This window comes from Scyliorhinus torazame, chromosome 2 (assembly GCF_047496885.1).
Source record: "Scyliorhinus torazame isolate Kashiwa2021f chromosome 2, sScyTor2.1, whole genome shotgun sequence".
NCBI lineage: Eukaryota > Metazoa > Chordata > Chondrichthyes > Carcharhiniformes > Scyliorhinidae > Scyliorhinus > Scyliorhinus torazame.
Genome location: NC_092708.1, coordinates 19,923,343 through 19,937,852, shown reverse-complemented (window position 1 = coordinate 19,937,852; position 14,510 = coordinate 19,923,343). Strand labels below are relative to the sequence as shown.

The window sequence follows — 14,510 nt, the reverse complement described above, 5'->3', positions numbered from 1 at the left end:
TCTGCCCCCTATCTGTAATTATCACCTCCTTTTGCCAGCGTGTTTGGTCTCGATGTTTACGTCATGGGAGGGGAAGAGTTTGGTCGTGGAGGGAAAGTCTGCAGCTTTAAGGAGCTGTCGGAGAAATTTCAACTCCCTGGTCCCAATCAGTTTAGATTTGTGATTTTTCACGCAAGGCACCACCTTCCTCCCCGTTGAAGAGGATTTTGTCTTTGGTCGGGTCTGGTGGGGGAATCATTTTTGTGCATATACGGCCAGATCTCATCAGCGGAGTCAGCTCTGTTGAATGAGGTGAAGGTGAAATGGGAGGGTGAATTGGGTCCTATTCTGGGTGGGGACGTGTGGGGTGATGCTCTTCCCAGGGTCCGCTCCACCTCCTCTTGTGCTCAGCTCAGTCTGATCCAATTCGAGGTGGTGCACAGGGCCCATCTGACCAGGGTGAGGATGAAAAGATTCTTCTTCTCTGGGGTGGGAGGTCAGTGTGAGCATTGTTCTCGGCGGGGGAGGGGCGGGGGGGGGGGGGGGGGGGGGGGCGCGGCAGCTAACCACACTCATATGTTATGGTTTTGTTCCAAGTTCGCAAGCTTTTCGATCCCTATCTTCAACAGCAGGTCAGAGATACTTATATGGAGCCATGTCTGGTGGTGCCATTTTCGGGGCATCAGACTCACCATTGCTGCATGTGTGGATAAAGGCGGATGTCCTCACCTTTGCCCCGTTAATAGCCTGGAGAAGAGTTCTTTTTTTTTTAAAATAAATTTTAAAGTACCTAATTATTTGTTTTTCCAATTAAGGGGCAATTTAGCGTGGCCAATCCACCTACCCTGCACATCTTTGGGTTGTGGGTATGAGACCCACGCAGACACGGGGAGAAAGTGCAAACTCCACACGGAGTGACCCAGAGCCGGGATCGAACCTGGGACCCCGGCGCCATGAGGCAGCAGTGCTAACCACTGCGCCGCCGTGCTGCCCTACCTGGAGAAGAGTTCTGATTGAGTGGAGGTCTTTTACTCCACCCAGTGCCTCAGCTTGAGTGGGTGACTTCATATCTTTCTTGCACTTGGAGAATGTTAAGTTCACCATTAAGGGACGGTGGAAGGGTTTTTAACTAAGGTGGAAGCCATTCATTTCCTTTTTTAAAAGGAACTAGTCACATTCAGTTGCTTTAGTGTTGGAGGTTGGGAGGGGGCTAGTGTTGGGGTTGGGGAGGGGGCAAGTTAATTAGTGCTCTAAACAAAGAACAAAGACCCTCTACCCTGGGAAAAAGCCTCTGACTATCCACTCTGTCTATGCCCCTCATAATTTTGTAGACCTCTATCAGGTCGCCCCTCAACCTCCGTCATTCCAGTGAGAACAAACCGAGTTTATTCAATCGCTCCTCATAGCTAATGCCCTCCATACCAGGCAACATTCTGGTAAATCTCTTCTGCACCCTCTCTAAAGCCTCCACATCCTCTTGATTGTTTGTCATTGCAACAGTTAATTGTTCTACATCATTTTGTTTATAATGAACACGTTTTTCAATAAACCTTTTTAAAAAAAGATATAAATTTTAATAATTAATAAATTCATTTTTTCCAATTAAGGGGCAATTTAGCGTGGCCAATCCGCCTACCCTGCACATCTTTGGGCTGTGGGGGCGAAACCCACGCAAACACAGGGAGAATGTGCAAACTCCCCCCAGACAGTGACCTAGAGGCGGGATCGAACCTGGGACCTCAGTGCCGTGAGGCAGCAGTGCTAACCACTCCGCCACCGTGCTGCCCATAAACATTTTTTTTTAAAAAAAATATCTCATGCAACTTGGTATGATCACTGGTATGAAGGAGCCGAATGGAATAGAGTCAAGGGACAGCTGGATTGACAGAATGAGTGGGAATAAAAATGGTTGAGCAAGGGAAGACAGAGAAACTTGGGTTGCATTGGTTTCTTGTCACGTGTACCGAGCTAGAGTGAAAGTATTTTTTTGCGAGCACCTCAAACTGATCATTTAGTACATGAAAAGAAAAGAAAATACATAATAGGGTGATGCACTATCAATCGCGGCGAGACGGGAGTAGAGAGTAATCGAGGCTTTATTAAGCAGAGATGTGTGGCCTCCTGCAGCTGCTACTGAAATGGCAGCAGTTCGGTGAGCACACACATTTATACTCCAAACAGTGGTGACTACCACATTCACCCCCTGTTAAAAAAAGGAGTCCAGCGGGGGTAGTGGAAAACTATTTACAGGTTTGTGAAAATTTTTAAAGTGTACAGTTTGGTGGATGTTTACAAATTTAGCCGGTCGGGTGCCTTGATCCTCCGTTGTGTGCGCCGCAGTCCCGGTGTCAATGCAGGCACTGGCTCCGTCGCCGGTGACTCCGGGAGCGTGTAGTCCTCATCTTCATCCCCAGGTGGGACCAATGGGAGGACGGATCGTCCTGGAGCGGGGGCTGTGGTGGGGTGCGTTGGGGGGGGGGGGGGGGGGGTGAAACCAGCTCGTGCCAGGTCCCTGAGGGAGACTGTGTCTTGGCGTCTGTCGGGGTACGTCACGTAGGCGTACTGCGGGTTCGCATGCAGCAGCTGTACCCTTTCGACCAGCGGGTCCGCCTTGTGAAGCCGAACGGGCTTGCGGAGGAGGACGGGTCCTGGAGCTGCCAGCCATGCTGGGAGCGAAACCCCAGAGGTGGATTTCCTGGGGAAGGCAAGGAGACGTTCATGGGGGGGTTGCATTCGTCGCGGTGCACAGGAGTGACCGAATGGAGTGAAGGGAGTCGAGGAGGACCTCCTGCCAGCGGGAGACAGGGAGATTTTCTAGACCGTGGGGCCAGCAGGACGGCCTTCCAGACCGTCCCGTTCTCCCTCTCCACCTGCCCGTTTCCCCGGAGGTTGTAGCTGGTCGTCCTGCTCGAGGACATGCCTATGCTGAGCAGGAACTCATAACTCAAAGGAGGATCCCCGGGCGCTGTGGACGTAAGCGGGGAAACCGAACAGGGTGAAGATGCAATTGAGGGCTTTGATGACTGTGGCAGACGTCATATCGGGGCATGGGACGGCGAAGGGGAATCTGGAGCATTCATTGGCCACGTTCAGGAAGTAAGTGTTTCGGTCGGAGGAGGGGAGGGGCCCTTTGAAGTCCATGCTGAGGCGCTCAAAGGGGCGGGAGGCCTTCACAAGGTGCGCACGGACTGGCCGGTAGAAGTGCGGTTTGCACTACGCGCAGACCTGGCAGTCTTTGGTGACAGGCCTGACCTCCTCAATGGAGTAGGGTAGGTTTCGGGCCGTTATGAAGTGAAACAACCGGGTGACCCCTGGGTGACAGAGACCATCGTGTAGGGCCCAGAGTCAGTCCACTTGTGCGCTGGCACATGTACCCCGGGATAGGGCATCGGGGGGCTCGTTGAGCTTACGCGGGGCGATACAAAATCTCGTAATTGTAGGTGGAGAGGGCAGCATGTGGCGCAGTGGTTAGCACTGGGACTGCGGCGCTGAGGACCCAGGTTCGAATCCCGGCCCTGGGTCACTGTCCGTGTGGAGTTTGCACATTCTCCCCATGTCTGCGTGGGTTTCACCCCCACAGCCCAAAGATGTGCAGGTCAGGTGGATTGGACATGCTAAATTGTCCCTTAATTGGAAAAAAAAAATAATTGGGTACTCTAAATTTATAAATAAAAAAATAAATAAATAAAAAAAATTGTAGGTGGAGAGATCGATCCTCCACCTCAAGATTTTATCATTTTTGATCTTGCCCCGCTGTGTGTTATTGAACATGAACGCAACCGATGGTCAGTGAGGAGAGTGAATCTCCTGCCGGCCAGGTAATGCCTCCAATGCCGCACATCATCTACGATGGCTTGGGCCCCCTTTGACAGAAGAGTGCCGAATTTCAGAGGCATGGAGAGCGCAGGAAAAGAATGCCACAGGTCTGCCTGCCTGGTTGAGGGTGGTGGCCAGAGCGATGTCTGATGCATCGCTCTCGACCTGCAAGGGGAGGGTCTCGTCCGACTTAGCGATGTCAGCCTTGATACAGTTGCAGGCCTGGTGGGCCTCAGCCATCAAGGGGAAAACTGTGGAGTGGATGAGTGGGCGGGCCTTGTCCGCATAGTTAGGGACCCACTGGGCATAATAGGAGAAGAACCCCAGGCATCGTTTGAGGGCCTTGGAGCAGTGGGGGCGGGGGGAGTTCCATGAGGGGGCGCATGCGGTCGGAGTCGGGCCCTAGACCTCCATTTTACACCACATAGCCGAGGATGGCTAAGCGGTTGGTGCTGAACAGGTATAACAAGGAGAAGTGCGTGAGGTTCAGGAGTTTGGCGGTGTGGAGAAATTTGAAAAGGTTAGCGTCGTGGTCCTGCTGGTCGTGGCGTTATCTAGGTATGGGAAGGTGGCCCGCAGTCCGTACCAGTCACCCATTCGGTCCATCTCCCGTTGGAAGACCGAGACCCCATTAGTGACGGCGAAAGGAACCCTAAGGAAGTGGTAAAGGTGGTTGTCTGCTTCGAATGCGGTGTATGGGTGGTCCGCCTTGCAGATGGGGTGCCGGTGGTAGGCAGATTTCAGGTCCACTGAAGAGAAGACCCGGTACTGTGCAATTTAATTGACCATATCAGATATGCGTGGGAGGGGGTACGCGTCGAGCTGTGTGTACTGATTGATGGTCTGACTGTAGTCAACGACCATCCTGTGTTTCTCCCCGGTCTTTACAACTACCACTTGGGCTCTCCAGGGGCTGTTGCTGGCCTCGATGATGCCTTCCCGCAGTAGCCGCTGGACCTCCGACCTGATGAAGGTCCTGTCCTGGGCACTGTACCGTCTGTTCCCTGGTGGCGATGGGTTTGCAATCCAGGGTGAGGTTTGCAAACGGGAAGGGTGGGTCGACCTTAAGGGCCGTGAGGCCGCAAACGGTGAGGGGTGGTAGGGGTCCGTTGAATTTTAGAGTTAGACTTGAGGTTGCACTGGAAGTCCAGGCCGAGTAGCAAGGCAGCGCAGAGGTTGGGGAGGACGTAGAGCCGGAAGTTGCTGAACTCTACGCTCTGGATGGTGAGGGTGGCAGTACCCCCGGATCTCCATGGAGTGGGATCCGGAGGCCAGGGAAATTTTTTGAGTAATGGGGTGTACCGCGAGGGAGCAGCGCCTTACCGTATAGAGGTGGATAAAACTGTGCTCCCGGAGTCGAGAAAGCAAGGTGTCTTGTGGCCATCGACTTTCACCGTCGTCGTCGTGGTTGAGGTTGTGCAGCCAGGACTGGTCGAGCGTGATGGAGGCGAGCTGCGGCTGGTGTTGGTGGGCCCCGGGCTGGTCGGCGGCGGTGGCGGGCGATGAGCGGCCAGACGAGGTGCCCAACGAGCAGGAGTCCTGAGGCGCATGTGGGCTGCGGGGACGGAAATGGCGGTGCCTATGGGCCGCACGTGGGGGGTGCAGGAACAATGGGCCTGGTTACAGCGGCGATCGACCAGGCCTGGCACACCGCAGCGAAATGTCCCTTCTTCCCGCAGGCCTTGCGCTCCGCGCCGGGCAGCACTGCCGGGGGTGCTTTGTCTGCCCGCAGAAATAGCACTTGGCCCCCCGGGGGTTGGCTGGCTGCCGCGCGGCGCAGGCTTGGGGTTGGCTGGGGGCGGCCGCTTGTGGGGCCCACGATGTCCAGGAGGGGGGCGCCGTGCGGTCGGGGGCGTACGCTTGTACATTGCGGGAGGCTACCGTTAGTGAGGTCGCGAGTTGCTTGGTCGCTGCGAGGTCGAGCGTACCCCCTTCTAAGAGGCGCTGGCGGATGTACGCCGACCCCATGCCCGTAACGAAAGCGTTCCTGATTAGGAGTTCGGAATGTTAAACGGCCGAAACTGCCTGGCAATCGCAGTTCCTCGCCAGGATGTGCAGGGCACGCCGGAAATCTTCCAATAACTCACCGGGGAGTTGTTGCCACATGGACAGGAAGTGCCTGGCGTAGAGTTTGTTGATCGGCCGGATGTAGTTCCCTTTCGGAAGCGCCAGGGCCTCAGTGTAGTTGGGTGCATCCCGGAGAAGAGGAAAAATATCGGAGCTCACCAGTGAGTACAGGATCTGGAGTTTCTGTCCTTGAGGGTTGTTCTGTCGCTGATCCGATGTTGGCTTCAAAGCAAGCTAGCCAGTGGTCGAAGGCCGACGTGGCGTTGGCTGCTCGAGGGTGCAGCTGCAGCCGATCTGGCTTGATGCGTAGTTCCATCGCTGTAAATTCTCTGCTTAATAAATTGATGCAGTATCAATTACGACGAGACGCGAGTAGAGAGTAATCAAGGCTTTATTAAGCAGAGATGTGTTGCCTCCTGCAGCCGTTACCAAAATGGCAGCAGTTCAGTGAGTGCACACATTTATACTCCGCCTAGTGGGCGGAGCCAACAGGCAGGGACCTACTCCCGTATCTGTAGTACAGGAGCCTTACCATATTACGTCTAATACACGTATTATACAAACAGTGGTGACTACCACATAGGGCAACAGGGCAACACAGGGTGCATAATGCAAATACGTTGACACCAGAATCAGGTGAAATATTAATCAGGGCAGTCCATAGGCAGGTCGTTTAGGAGTCTGGTGACAGCGGGGAAGAAGCTGTTTTTGAGTCTGTTCGTGCGTGTTCTCAGACTTCTGTATCTCCTGCCCGATGGAAGAAGTTGGAAGAGTGAGTAAGCCGGGTGGGAGGGATCTTTGATTATGCTGCCCACTTCCCTCCCAAGGCAGTGGGAGATGCAGATAGAGCCAATGGATGGGAGGCGGGTTAGTGTGATGGACTGGGCGCTGGACGCTGTTCACGACTCTAGTTTCTTGCGATCTTGGGCCGAGCAGTTGCCATACCAGGCTGCGATGCAGCAGGGAGGGTGCTTTCTATGGTGCACCTGTAAAGGTTGACAAGGGTCATTGTGGCAAGGCCGCACTTGGGAATATTGCGCACAATTCTGGTCGCCACACTACCAGAAGGATGTGGAGGCTTTGGAGAGGCTGCAGAGGAGGTTTACCAGGATGTTGCCTGGTCTGGAGGGTGTTAGCTATGTGGAGAGGCTGAATAGACTCAGACTGTTTTCATTAGAAAGACGGAGGCTGAGGGTCAACCTGATGGAGGTGTACCAGATTGAGAGGCGTGGATAGAGTGGATGGGCAGGCACTCTTTCCCAGGGTGGAGGGGTCAGTCACCAAGGGGCATAGGTTTAAGGTCCTTGGTGCAAATTTTAAAGGAGATGTGCAAGGCAGGTTTTTAAAAAATATATAAACACAGATGGTGGTGAGTGGCTGGAACACGCTGCCTGGGGAGGCTGTGGAAACAGATACATTAACGGCTTCAAAAGGCATCTTGACAAATACATGGGTAGGATGGGTATAGCACAATGGGCTAAACAGCTGGCTTGTAAAGCAGAATAAGGCCAGCAGCATGGGTTCAATTCCTGTACCGGCCTCCCCGAACAGGTGCCGAAATGTGGCAACTAGGGGCTTTTCACAGTAACTTCATTCGAAGCCGACTTGCGACAAAAGCGATTTTCACTTCATTAGAGAGGGAGACGGCACAAGGAAGTGCTGAGGGCTTCGGCCAAGGTTGGTATCACGAGCGGTACAGGCTTGGTGGGCAGAAGGGCTTGTCCCGGTTCTGTAGTGTTTTGTAGTGGGGGGGGGGGGGGGTTGGGAGGAAAGCTAGTCACCCGAGAAACTTTATCCGACGAGAATGTGGGATTCGCTTGCTACCATAAAGGGTAAAGTTGAACCATTCTGGTGTAGTTCAATCCATTACCAGTGCCCACCACCAACCGGAGAGATTAGATTCAGCAGGCCGCCAGTGTACTGCCCAATGCAAACAGGAAAGACTTGACTGGAGGCTGCAGTGGCAAGTTACAGTACTGGGAGTTTATCTGTAGTCAAATTTCACAGGCAGGTTGCGCAAATCAGGCCATGTGCTTGCAACAGCAATTAAAAATATTAAAAAACAAAGAGACAAGAAGCTCGTCACCTTTCAAGACAAAATGACATGTCTCCTTTGAACAATACTCCGTTCTAAACGACTAAAATTACCCAATTGGGTGAAGAGAGAAAGTGAAGACTTTAATTTCAGCTCGGTCATTCAGGGAAACGTCAGGAAGAATCCCCTCAATCAATGGGCAATGATCTCCAAAATGCTGGAGTTTAGATTTGATATCCCTCAGCGCCCTTTAAGTTGCACCTTGGCTCCATCTCCACATGATCAGTTGTAGAGACAGGACCCCCCCTCCCCCCCACACACAGAAAAAAGGGACAAACTTGGGAGAATGGGAATTGCTGCCAACACAACATGCAGGAAGGAGTTGCAGTTGAACAAAAATAATTTATTGCCAGAGTCAATTCTATGATCAAAATTACAGCAGTTTGGTAAAACAGATTTGCAAGTTCAGAATTCCTCCTCATCTTCATTATCAGCTACACTATCTGTACCAACCTCTTCGTAATCTTTCTCCAAAGCTGCCATGTCTTCACGGGCCTCTGAGAACTCCCCTTCCTCCATCCCCTCTCCCACATACCAATGCACAAAGGCGCGCTTGGCGTACATCAGGTCAAACTTGTGATCGAGGCGAGCCCAGGCTTCAGCGATGGCCGTGGTGTTGCTCAGCATACACACGGCTCGCTGCACCTTGGCCAGGTCCCCACCGGGTACGGCAGTGGGAGGCTGGTAGTTGATGCCCACTTTGAAACCAGTTGGGCACCAGTCAACAAACAGGATGGAGCGCCTGGCCTTGATGGTGGCAATGGCGGCGTTGACATCTTTCGGCACCACATCACCGCGGTAGAGTAGGCAACAGGCCATGTACTTTCCACGGCGAGGGTCACACTTGACCATTTGGTTGCCTGCTTCAAAGCAGGAATTTGTGATCTCTGCCACAGACAGTTGCTCATGGGAAGCTCGCTCAGCTGAGATTACCGGGGCGTATGTTACTAGAGGGAAATGGATACGAGGATAAGGCACCAAGTTAGTTTGGAATTCTGTCAGGTCGACGTTCAGTGCTCCATCAAAGCGGAGCGATGCCGTGATTGACGACACAATCTGGCCAATCAGCCGGTTCAGGTTGACGTAACCCGGACGCTCCACACCCAGGTTCTTCTGGCAGATGTCGTAGATGGCTTCATTGTCGACCATGAAGGAACAGTCAGTGTGCTCGAGGGTGGTGTGAGTGGTCAGGATGGAGTTGTAGGGTTCGACCACAGCGGTGGAGATCCTTGGAGCCGGGTAGACTGAAAACTCCAGTTTGGACTTCTTGCCGTAGTCGACGGAGAGACGTTCCATCAGGAGGGAGGTGAACCCAGAGCCGGTGCCTCCACCAAAGCTGTGGAAGACCAGGAAACCTTGAAGACCCGTACACTGGTCAGCCTAAGAAGGTGAAAATCATAGTTACTCGCAAACATAAAACAAACCTCCCATTATCTGGGAGAATATTTCCTTCTTCCAAGCATGGGTTCACCCTGATCTTATTCAATGATGCAATGAGGGCAGCATGGTAGCATAGTGGTTAGCACAGTTGCTTCACAGCTCCAGGGTCCCAGGTTCAATTCCCAGCTGGGTCACTGTCTGTGCGGAGTCTGCACGTTCTCCCTGTGCTGTGCGTGGGTTTCCTCCGGGTGCTCCGGTTTCCTCCCATGGTCCAAAGATGTGCGGGTTAGGTGGATTGGCCGTGCTAAATTGCCCCTTAGTGTCCGGAAAATGTTAAGTGGGGGTTACTGGGTTACGGGGATAGGGTAGATACATGGGCTTCAATAGGGTGCTCTTTGTAAGGGCTGGTGCAGACTCGATGGGCTGAATGGTCTCCTTCTGCACTGTAAATTCCATGATTCACTCATACTAGTATCTTGAATAAGGCAGCACGGTGGCACAGTGGTTAGCACTGCTGCCTCACAGCACCGAGGACCCAGGTTAGATCCCGGCCCCAGGTTTGCACATTCTCAGCGTCTGTATGGGGTCTCCCCCACAGCACAGCCCAAAGATGTGCAGGGTAGGTGAATTGACCATGCTAAATTGCCCCTTGCAACAAAGTTGAATTGGGAATTTTAAAAAAAAATTAAATAAATGTTTTAAATACCATCTTGATATATACAGGGCGTCCACAGGGACTGCAGGTTGACATACCAGAGATAGGTCAATTGGACAGATGTTACATTCCCACAGAGTCTGGAGGTTAGGTCTAACACTGGCAGAATGAACCAAAAGCCATTTGGTCTATACACCTGCACCAGCAAAGAGGTCAATCGACCGCAACCAACCCGGAGCCTCCCTGGTATGTACCGCCTTAATGGATGCTCGGGCATTGTCAACAGCTGCTTGCCAAGCATCAAAACTGGGTTTCGAACACCCCCTTGACCTTAATCAGCTGGACAAATCAATCCATTGGGTGGAAACTGAGAATGGTGCACCGTATTCAATATTGTCATATCCAATCACGCATTTCCCAATGCAAGGTTCTCACCACATCACATTACCCATACCAGTTTACGGATTCTGTCCAAGACGGACTCGATCAGCTCCTTGCCGATGGTGTAGTGCCCTCGAGCGTAGTTGTTGGCAGCGTCTTCCTTCCCGGTGATGAGTTGCTCGGGGTGGTACAGCTGGCGATAGGCGCCAGTACGGACCTCACCTTTGAAAAATATAGTTCATAGTTTAGCAGCACTGTTGCATCATAAATTGTATTAACTTTTTCATTTTGTAGGAGACATCCCACACAAATACAGGAATACAGGTGGCCAAGTTCTTATCTCTTTGATAGAAGATAAGAAACAGGAGTAGACCATTCGGCACATCAGGCTGACTCTGCCATTCGATACGTTCATAGAATTTACAGCAGAGAAGGAGGCCATTCGGCCCATCGAGTCTGCGCCGGCTCTTGGAAAGAGCACCCCACGCCTCCACCCCATCCACGCAGCCCAGTGACCCACCCAACCTTTTTTGGACACCCAAGGGTAATTCAGCATGGCCAATCTACACATCTTTGGACTGTGGGAGGAAACAGGGGCACCCGGAGGAAACCCACGCAGACACAGGGAGAACGTGCAGACTCCGCACAGGCAGTGACCCAAGCCGGGAATCGAACCTGGGACCCTGGAGCGGTGAAGCAACAGTGCTAACCAGTTCTCCCTCATGGCTGATCTTGGGCTTCCAACTCCATTTTACCATCCACTCCATGCTGCTCGATTCCCAGAGAAAAAGAAATCACTCTATTCCAGCCTAAACATGGGTGTCCCCCCCAGGGTCAAATCTCAACGTACCATAGGATAAGGAGATCATTCAGCTCCTCCAGCCTGTCTCACTATTCAATTAGATCACAGCTGATCACATCTTTAAATTTACCCATCTTCTACACACCCCTTAATGTTCTTTGCACAACCCAGCTTGCAATCTCAGCTTGGAATTTTTCTATTAGCCTCAAACAGGTTTTTGCAAAGGGTTGCAGATTTCTGTACCTCTGGCGTGAAGTTCCTCTCAATGCCTCCAAGTAATGAGTCCTTAAAGATTCTGGACTGTTCCAGAGACAGTCGGCGTAGTCAAGCCAATTAACTCTAAATATGTCAATTATCTTGCCCCTTCAATCTATATATTTGAGAACATTTGCAACTTGACTTCAGCCCCATGCTCTACCTGTACCCCCTCCAACCCACAGCGATAGATACAAAGAATTCGGTTATCTCCCCGGAATGGTTAAGATTCATCATTTTTAGAATTAATCCACAAGAGAAAGGGAGAATAGATATTAAAACAGATATTCAGGGGGCGATTCTCCAATATGGAGCCCAAGTGTTCACGCCATCATCATTTCACGACGGCACGAACCAGGCCCGGGTACGACGGATGCGCCAACCCCACGCATGCGTGGGGGACTTCTTTAGTGCGCCGGCCCCGACCCAACATGGCGTCGGTGTTCAGGGGCCGGCCGCGCCAGAAAGTAGGCCCGGGAAGGGGGGGGGGGGGGGGAGAAAGAAGAAAGAGGCCGGCCCGCCGATCGGTGGGCCCCAATCGCAGGCCAGACGCCATCGGAGGCGCCCCCCCCCTGGTGAAGGAGCCCCCCCTCCCACCTCACAGGCCGCCCCCTGACCGTTCGCGCAGAGTTCCAGCCGGCACCAACCAGGGATGAATGGTGCCGGCAGGACGCTTGTCATATCAGCGCAGCCGTTCGGCCCATTTGGGCCGGCGGCCCGCGCCGCACCAAACACGCCGGCGCAAATGGCACCGATTCTCCGCACATCGGAGAATCACTCGCCGGCGTCGGGGCATCGTGGCAGCGATTCTCCGGCCCGGCACGGGGCTCGGAGAATCACCCTCTCGGTGTTTGAAACAAGGACTGTTCAGGGACTAGGTGCAAGACCTTCTCCTTGCTAAAACCAAGCATAGTATAATTTGAGTGCCACAATTACCAATCACGGTTGGTTCCAAGTCCACAAAGATTGCCCTGGGCACATGTTTCCCATTTCCGGTCTCACAGAAGAAGGTGTCAAAGGAGTCATCCGCCATGCCAGCACCTTTGGCATTAGGTCTCTGCCCATCAGGCTGGATACCATGTTCCAGGCAGTACAGCTCCCAGCAGGCATTGCCCATCTGGACACCGGCCTGGCCAACATGCATCGAGATACACTCACGCTGCAAGGGAAGAAGAAATGCGTTTGAGGAACTAGCACAAATGTTCCATCAATATTTATTGCAATATTAATTGAGGCGCCACATGAGACTTGTTCCACCCCTCAGCATTTCCCTCTAATCCCCGATCCCTCACGTCTGCACCCAGATTCTCTTAAATCCGTCTATGCCATTTCCCACAATTACTCCTGGGTAACAAATTCCACATTGAGCAAAAAGACTTCCCTGGATTTTGATTGGCCTCTTGGATCTCCCAAAACCCAGGAACATTTCCCACATCTGAAAATATGTATATTGATTAACTCACTTTCCCATCTCATGGTCTTCAGTTTTGAAGAAAAAACCTAGAGCCCAAGGCTGCTCAAACCTTAGATGCTTGTTTGGAGTGGAGCGGGGAAGGAGACATCTGGAGTTGGGAGTGGAGCGGGGAAGGAGACATCTGGAGTTGGGAGTGGAGCGGGGAAGGAGACATCTGGAGTTGGGAGTGGAGCGGGGAAGGAGACATCTGGAGTTGGGAGTGGAGCGGGGAAGGAGACATCTGGAGAGTGGATTGGTAAGCAGCGTTCATAGATTTAAAAGTGACTGACAGAAGAACTGGAAAGGAAGAGAGAATTTTATACCCTTCGCGTATGATGGTGAAATCGGAGTCCATAAGAACCCACTTCAAAAGTGAATTGAACTGGGGACAGCACAGTGGGTTAGCACAGCTGCCTCACAGTGCCAAGGTCCCAGGTTTGATCCCAGCCCTGTGCACGGTCCGTGGAGTTTGCACATTCTCCCTGTGTTTGCGTGGGTTTCGCCCCCACAACCCAAAGATGTGCAGAGTAGTTGGATTGGCCACGCTAAATTGCCCCAATTGGAAAAGTGAATTGGGTACAATTTACTTTTTTTTTTTTAAAAAAGAGAATTGAACTGGACATCTACTCAAAGACAACGAACTGGAGGGTCAAAAGGAGAAAGGCTTAAATTTATAAGCCTTTATAATCAACAACCTCAGGACATGCTTTGAGCCCAGGTAGTACTTCAGAAGTGTAGTCACTGCCATCAGGGCATGGGGCAGTGGTAGCCAAGCCAATTGCATAACAGCAATCCCCCCAGAACAGCAAGGACTTGGAACTTGATTTAGGGATAAATATTGGCCCAGGACATTGCTCTTCAAAGTAAGACTATGGGGGCTTTTACATCCGCCCGAGAGATTAGAAGGGACCTCAGTTTAACATCTCACCCAAAAGTACTTTTTAAAAAAATATATATATTTATTAAGAATTTTTTAACAAAATTTTCAACCTTACAAACAAATCCCCCCACCCCTGTAACACAAAAGAAAGAAAGCTCGCATAGCAAGACAATATGATACAGAACTTTTCCCAAAAGTACTTGTGAAACAGAGGGAGTGCTGCACTGAGACCTTTGCACTCAAATCCTGAAGTGGGTCATGACCTTTGACTCAGACAAGAGAACCAACAGTGACTATTTACAGTGACTATTTTCAGGAGGGAAATCGACTGCTTATTTGTGCTGTAACTCCAGATGGAACATTTCCTGCACATGTCCACAGTCAGTCAGTTCTACATAACAAGTGGGCTTGACATAGACTAATAATAAATACTGTTTAAGACTAATAATAATAATAGATACAATACAATCTTTAACCAATTGCAAACTGAGAGACATCTAATTGCAAAATTCCCAACTTTGAATGAACTAAGATCTGGGCAGGTGGGGGGGGGGGGGGGAAAGAGGAGAGTTGAGCTGTGAATCACCACAAAACACAGGCTCCACCTATACACCTTAACATGAAAACAACATTTAAAAATTCACTTCCTACTTCAAAGTCTTGAGACAAACTGGCCATTTGCAGTTCACTTCACTCACCATTTCATATGCCAGCTTTTCCTACTCTGTAAGCTGGCTAATGTTGGGG

General features: G+C 51.6%; 1 protein-coding gene across 2 annotated transcripts; it reads right to left on the bottom strand.

The window, feature by feature from the left end:
• Positions 1–8,279: 8,279 nt before the first annotated feature.
• On the bottom strand, positions 8,280–14,496 carry LOC140386672 (tubulin alpha-1D chain-like). 2 transcript variants are annotated; one of them, XM_072469224.1, is made up of 4 exons: positions 14,462–14,496; positions 12,367–12,589; positions 10,447–10,595; positions 8,280–9,337 (listed from the first exon to the last, which is right to left on the bottom strand). In XM_072469224.1, the coding sequence occupies exons 1-4, from the start codon at positions 14,462–14,464 to the stop codon at positions 8,363–8,365; spliced, it is 1,350 nt and encodes a 449-aa protein (XP_072325325.1). In that variant the 5' UTR covers positions 14,465–14,496; the 3' UTR covers positions 8,280–8,362. The 2 variants fall into 2 exon arrangements, with proteins under 2 accessions (XP_072325325.1, XP_072325316.1); XM_072469215.1 differs by lacking the exon at positions 14,462–14,496 and adding an exon at positions 14,415–14,456.
• Positions 14,497–14,510: the final 14 nt, after the last annotated feature.

What these genes read in the sequence shown, in the direction of transcription:
- LOC140386672 (XM_072469215.1), bottom strand. Translation starts at nt 14,441, where the DNA reads ATGGCCAGTTTGTCTCAAGACTTTGAA. An exon ending in CTTGGAACCAACCGTGATTG is followed by an intron (nt 10,596 to 12,366) that starts GTAATTGTGGCA and finishes TATTTTTCAAAG; the next exon opens with GTGAGGTCCGTACTGGCGCC. An exon ending in TGGACAGAATCCGTAAACTG is followed by an intron (nt 9,338 to 10,446) that starts GTATGGGTAATG and finishes TCACCTTCTTAG; the next exon opens with GCTGACCAGTGTACGGGTCT.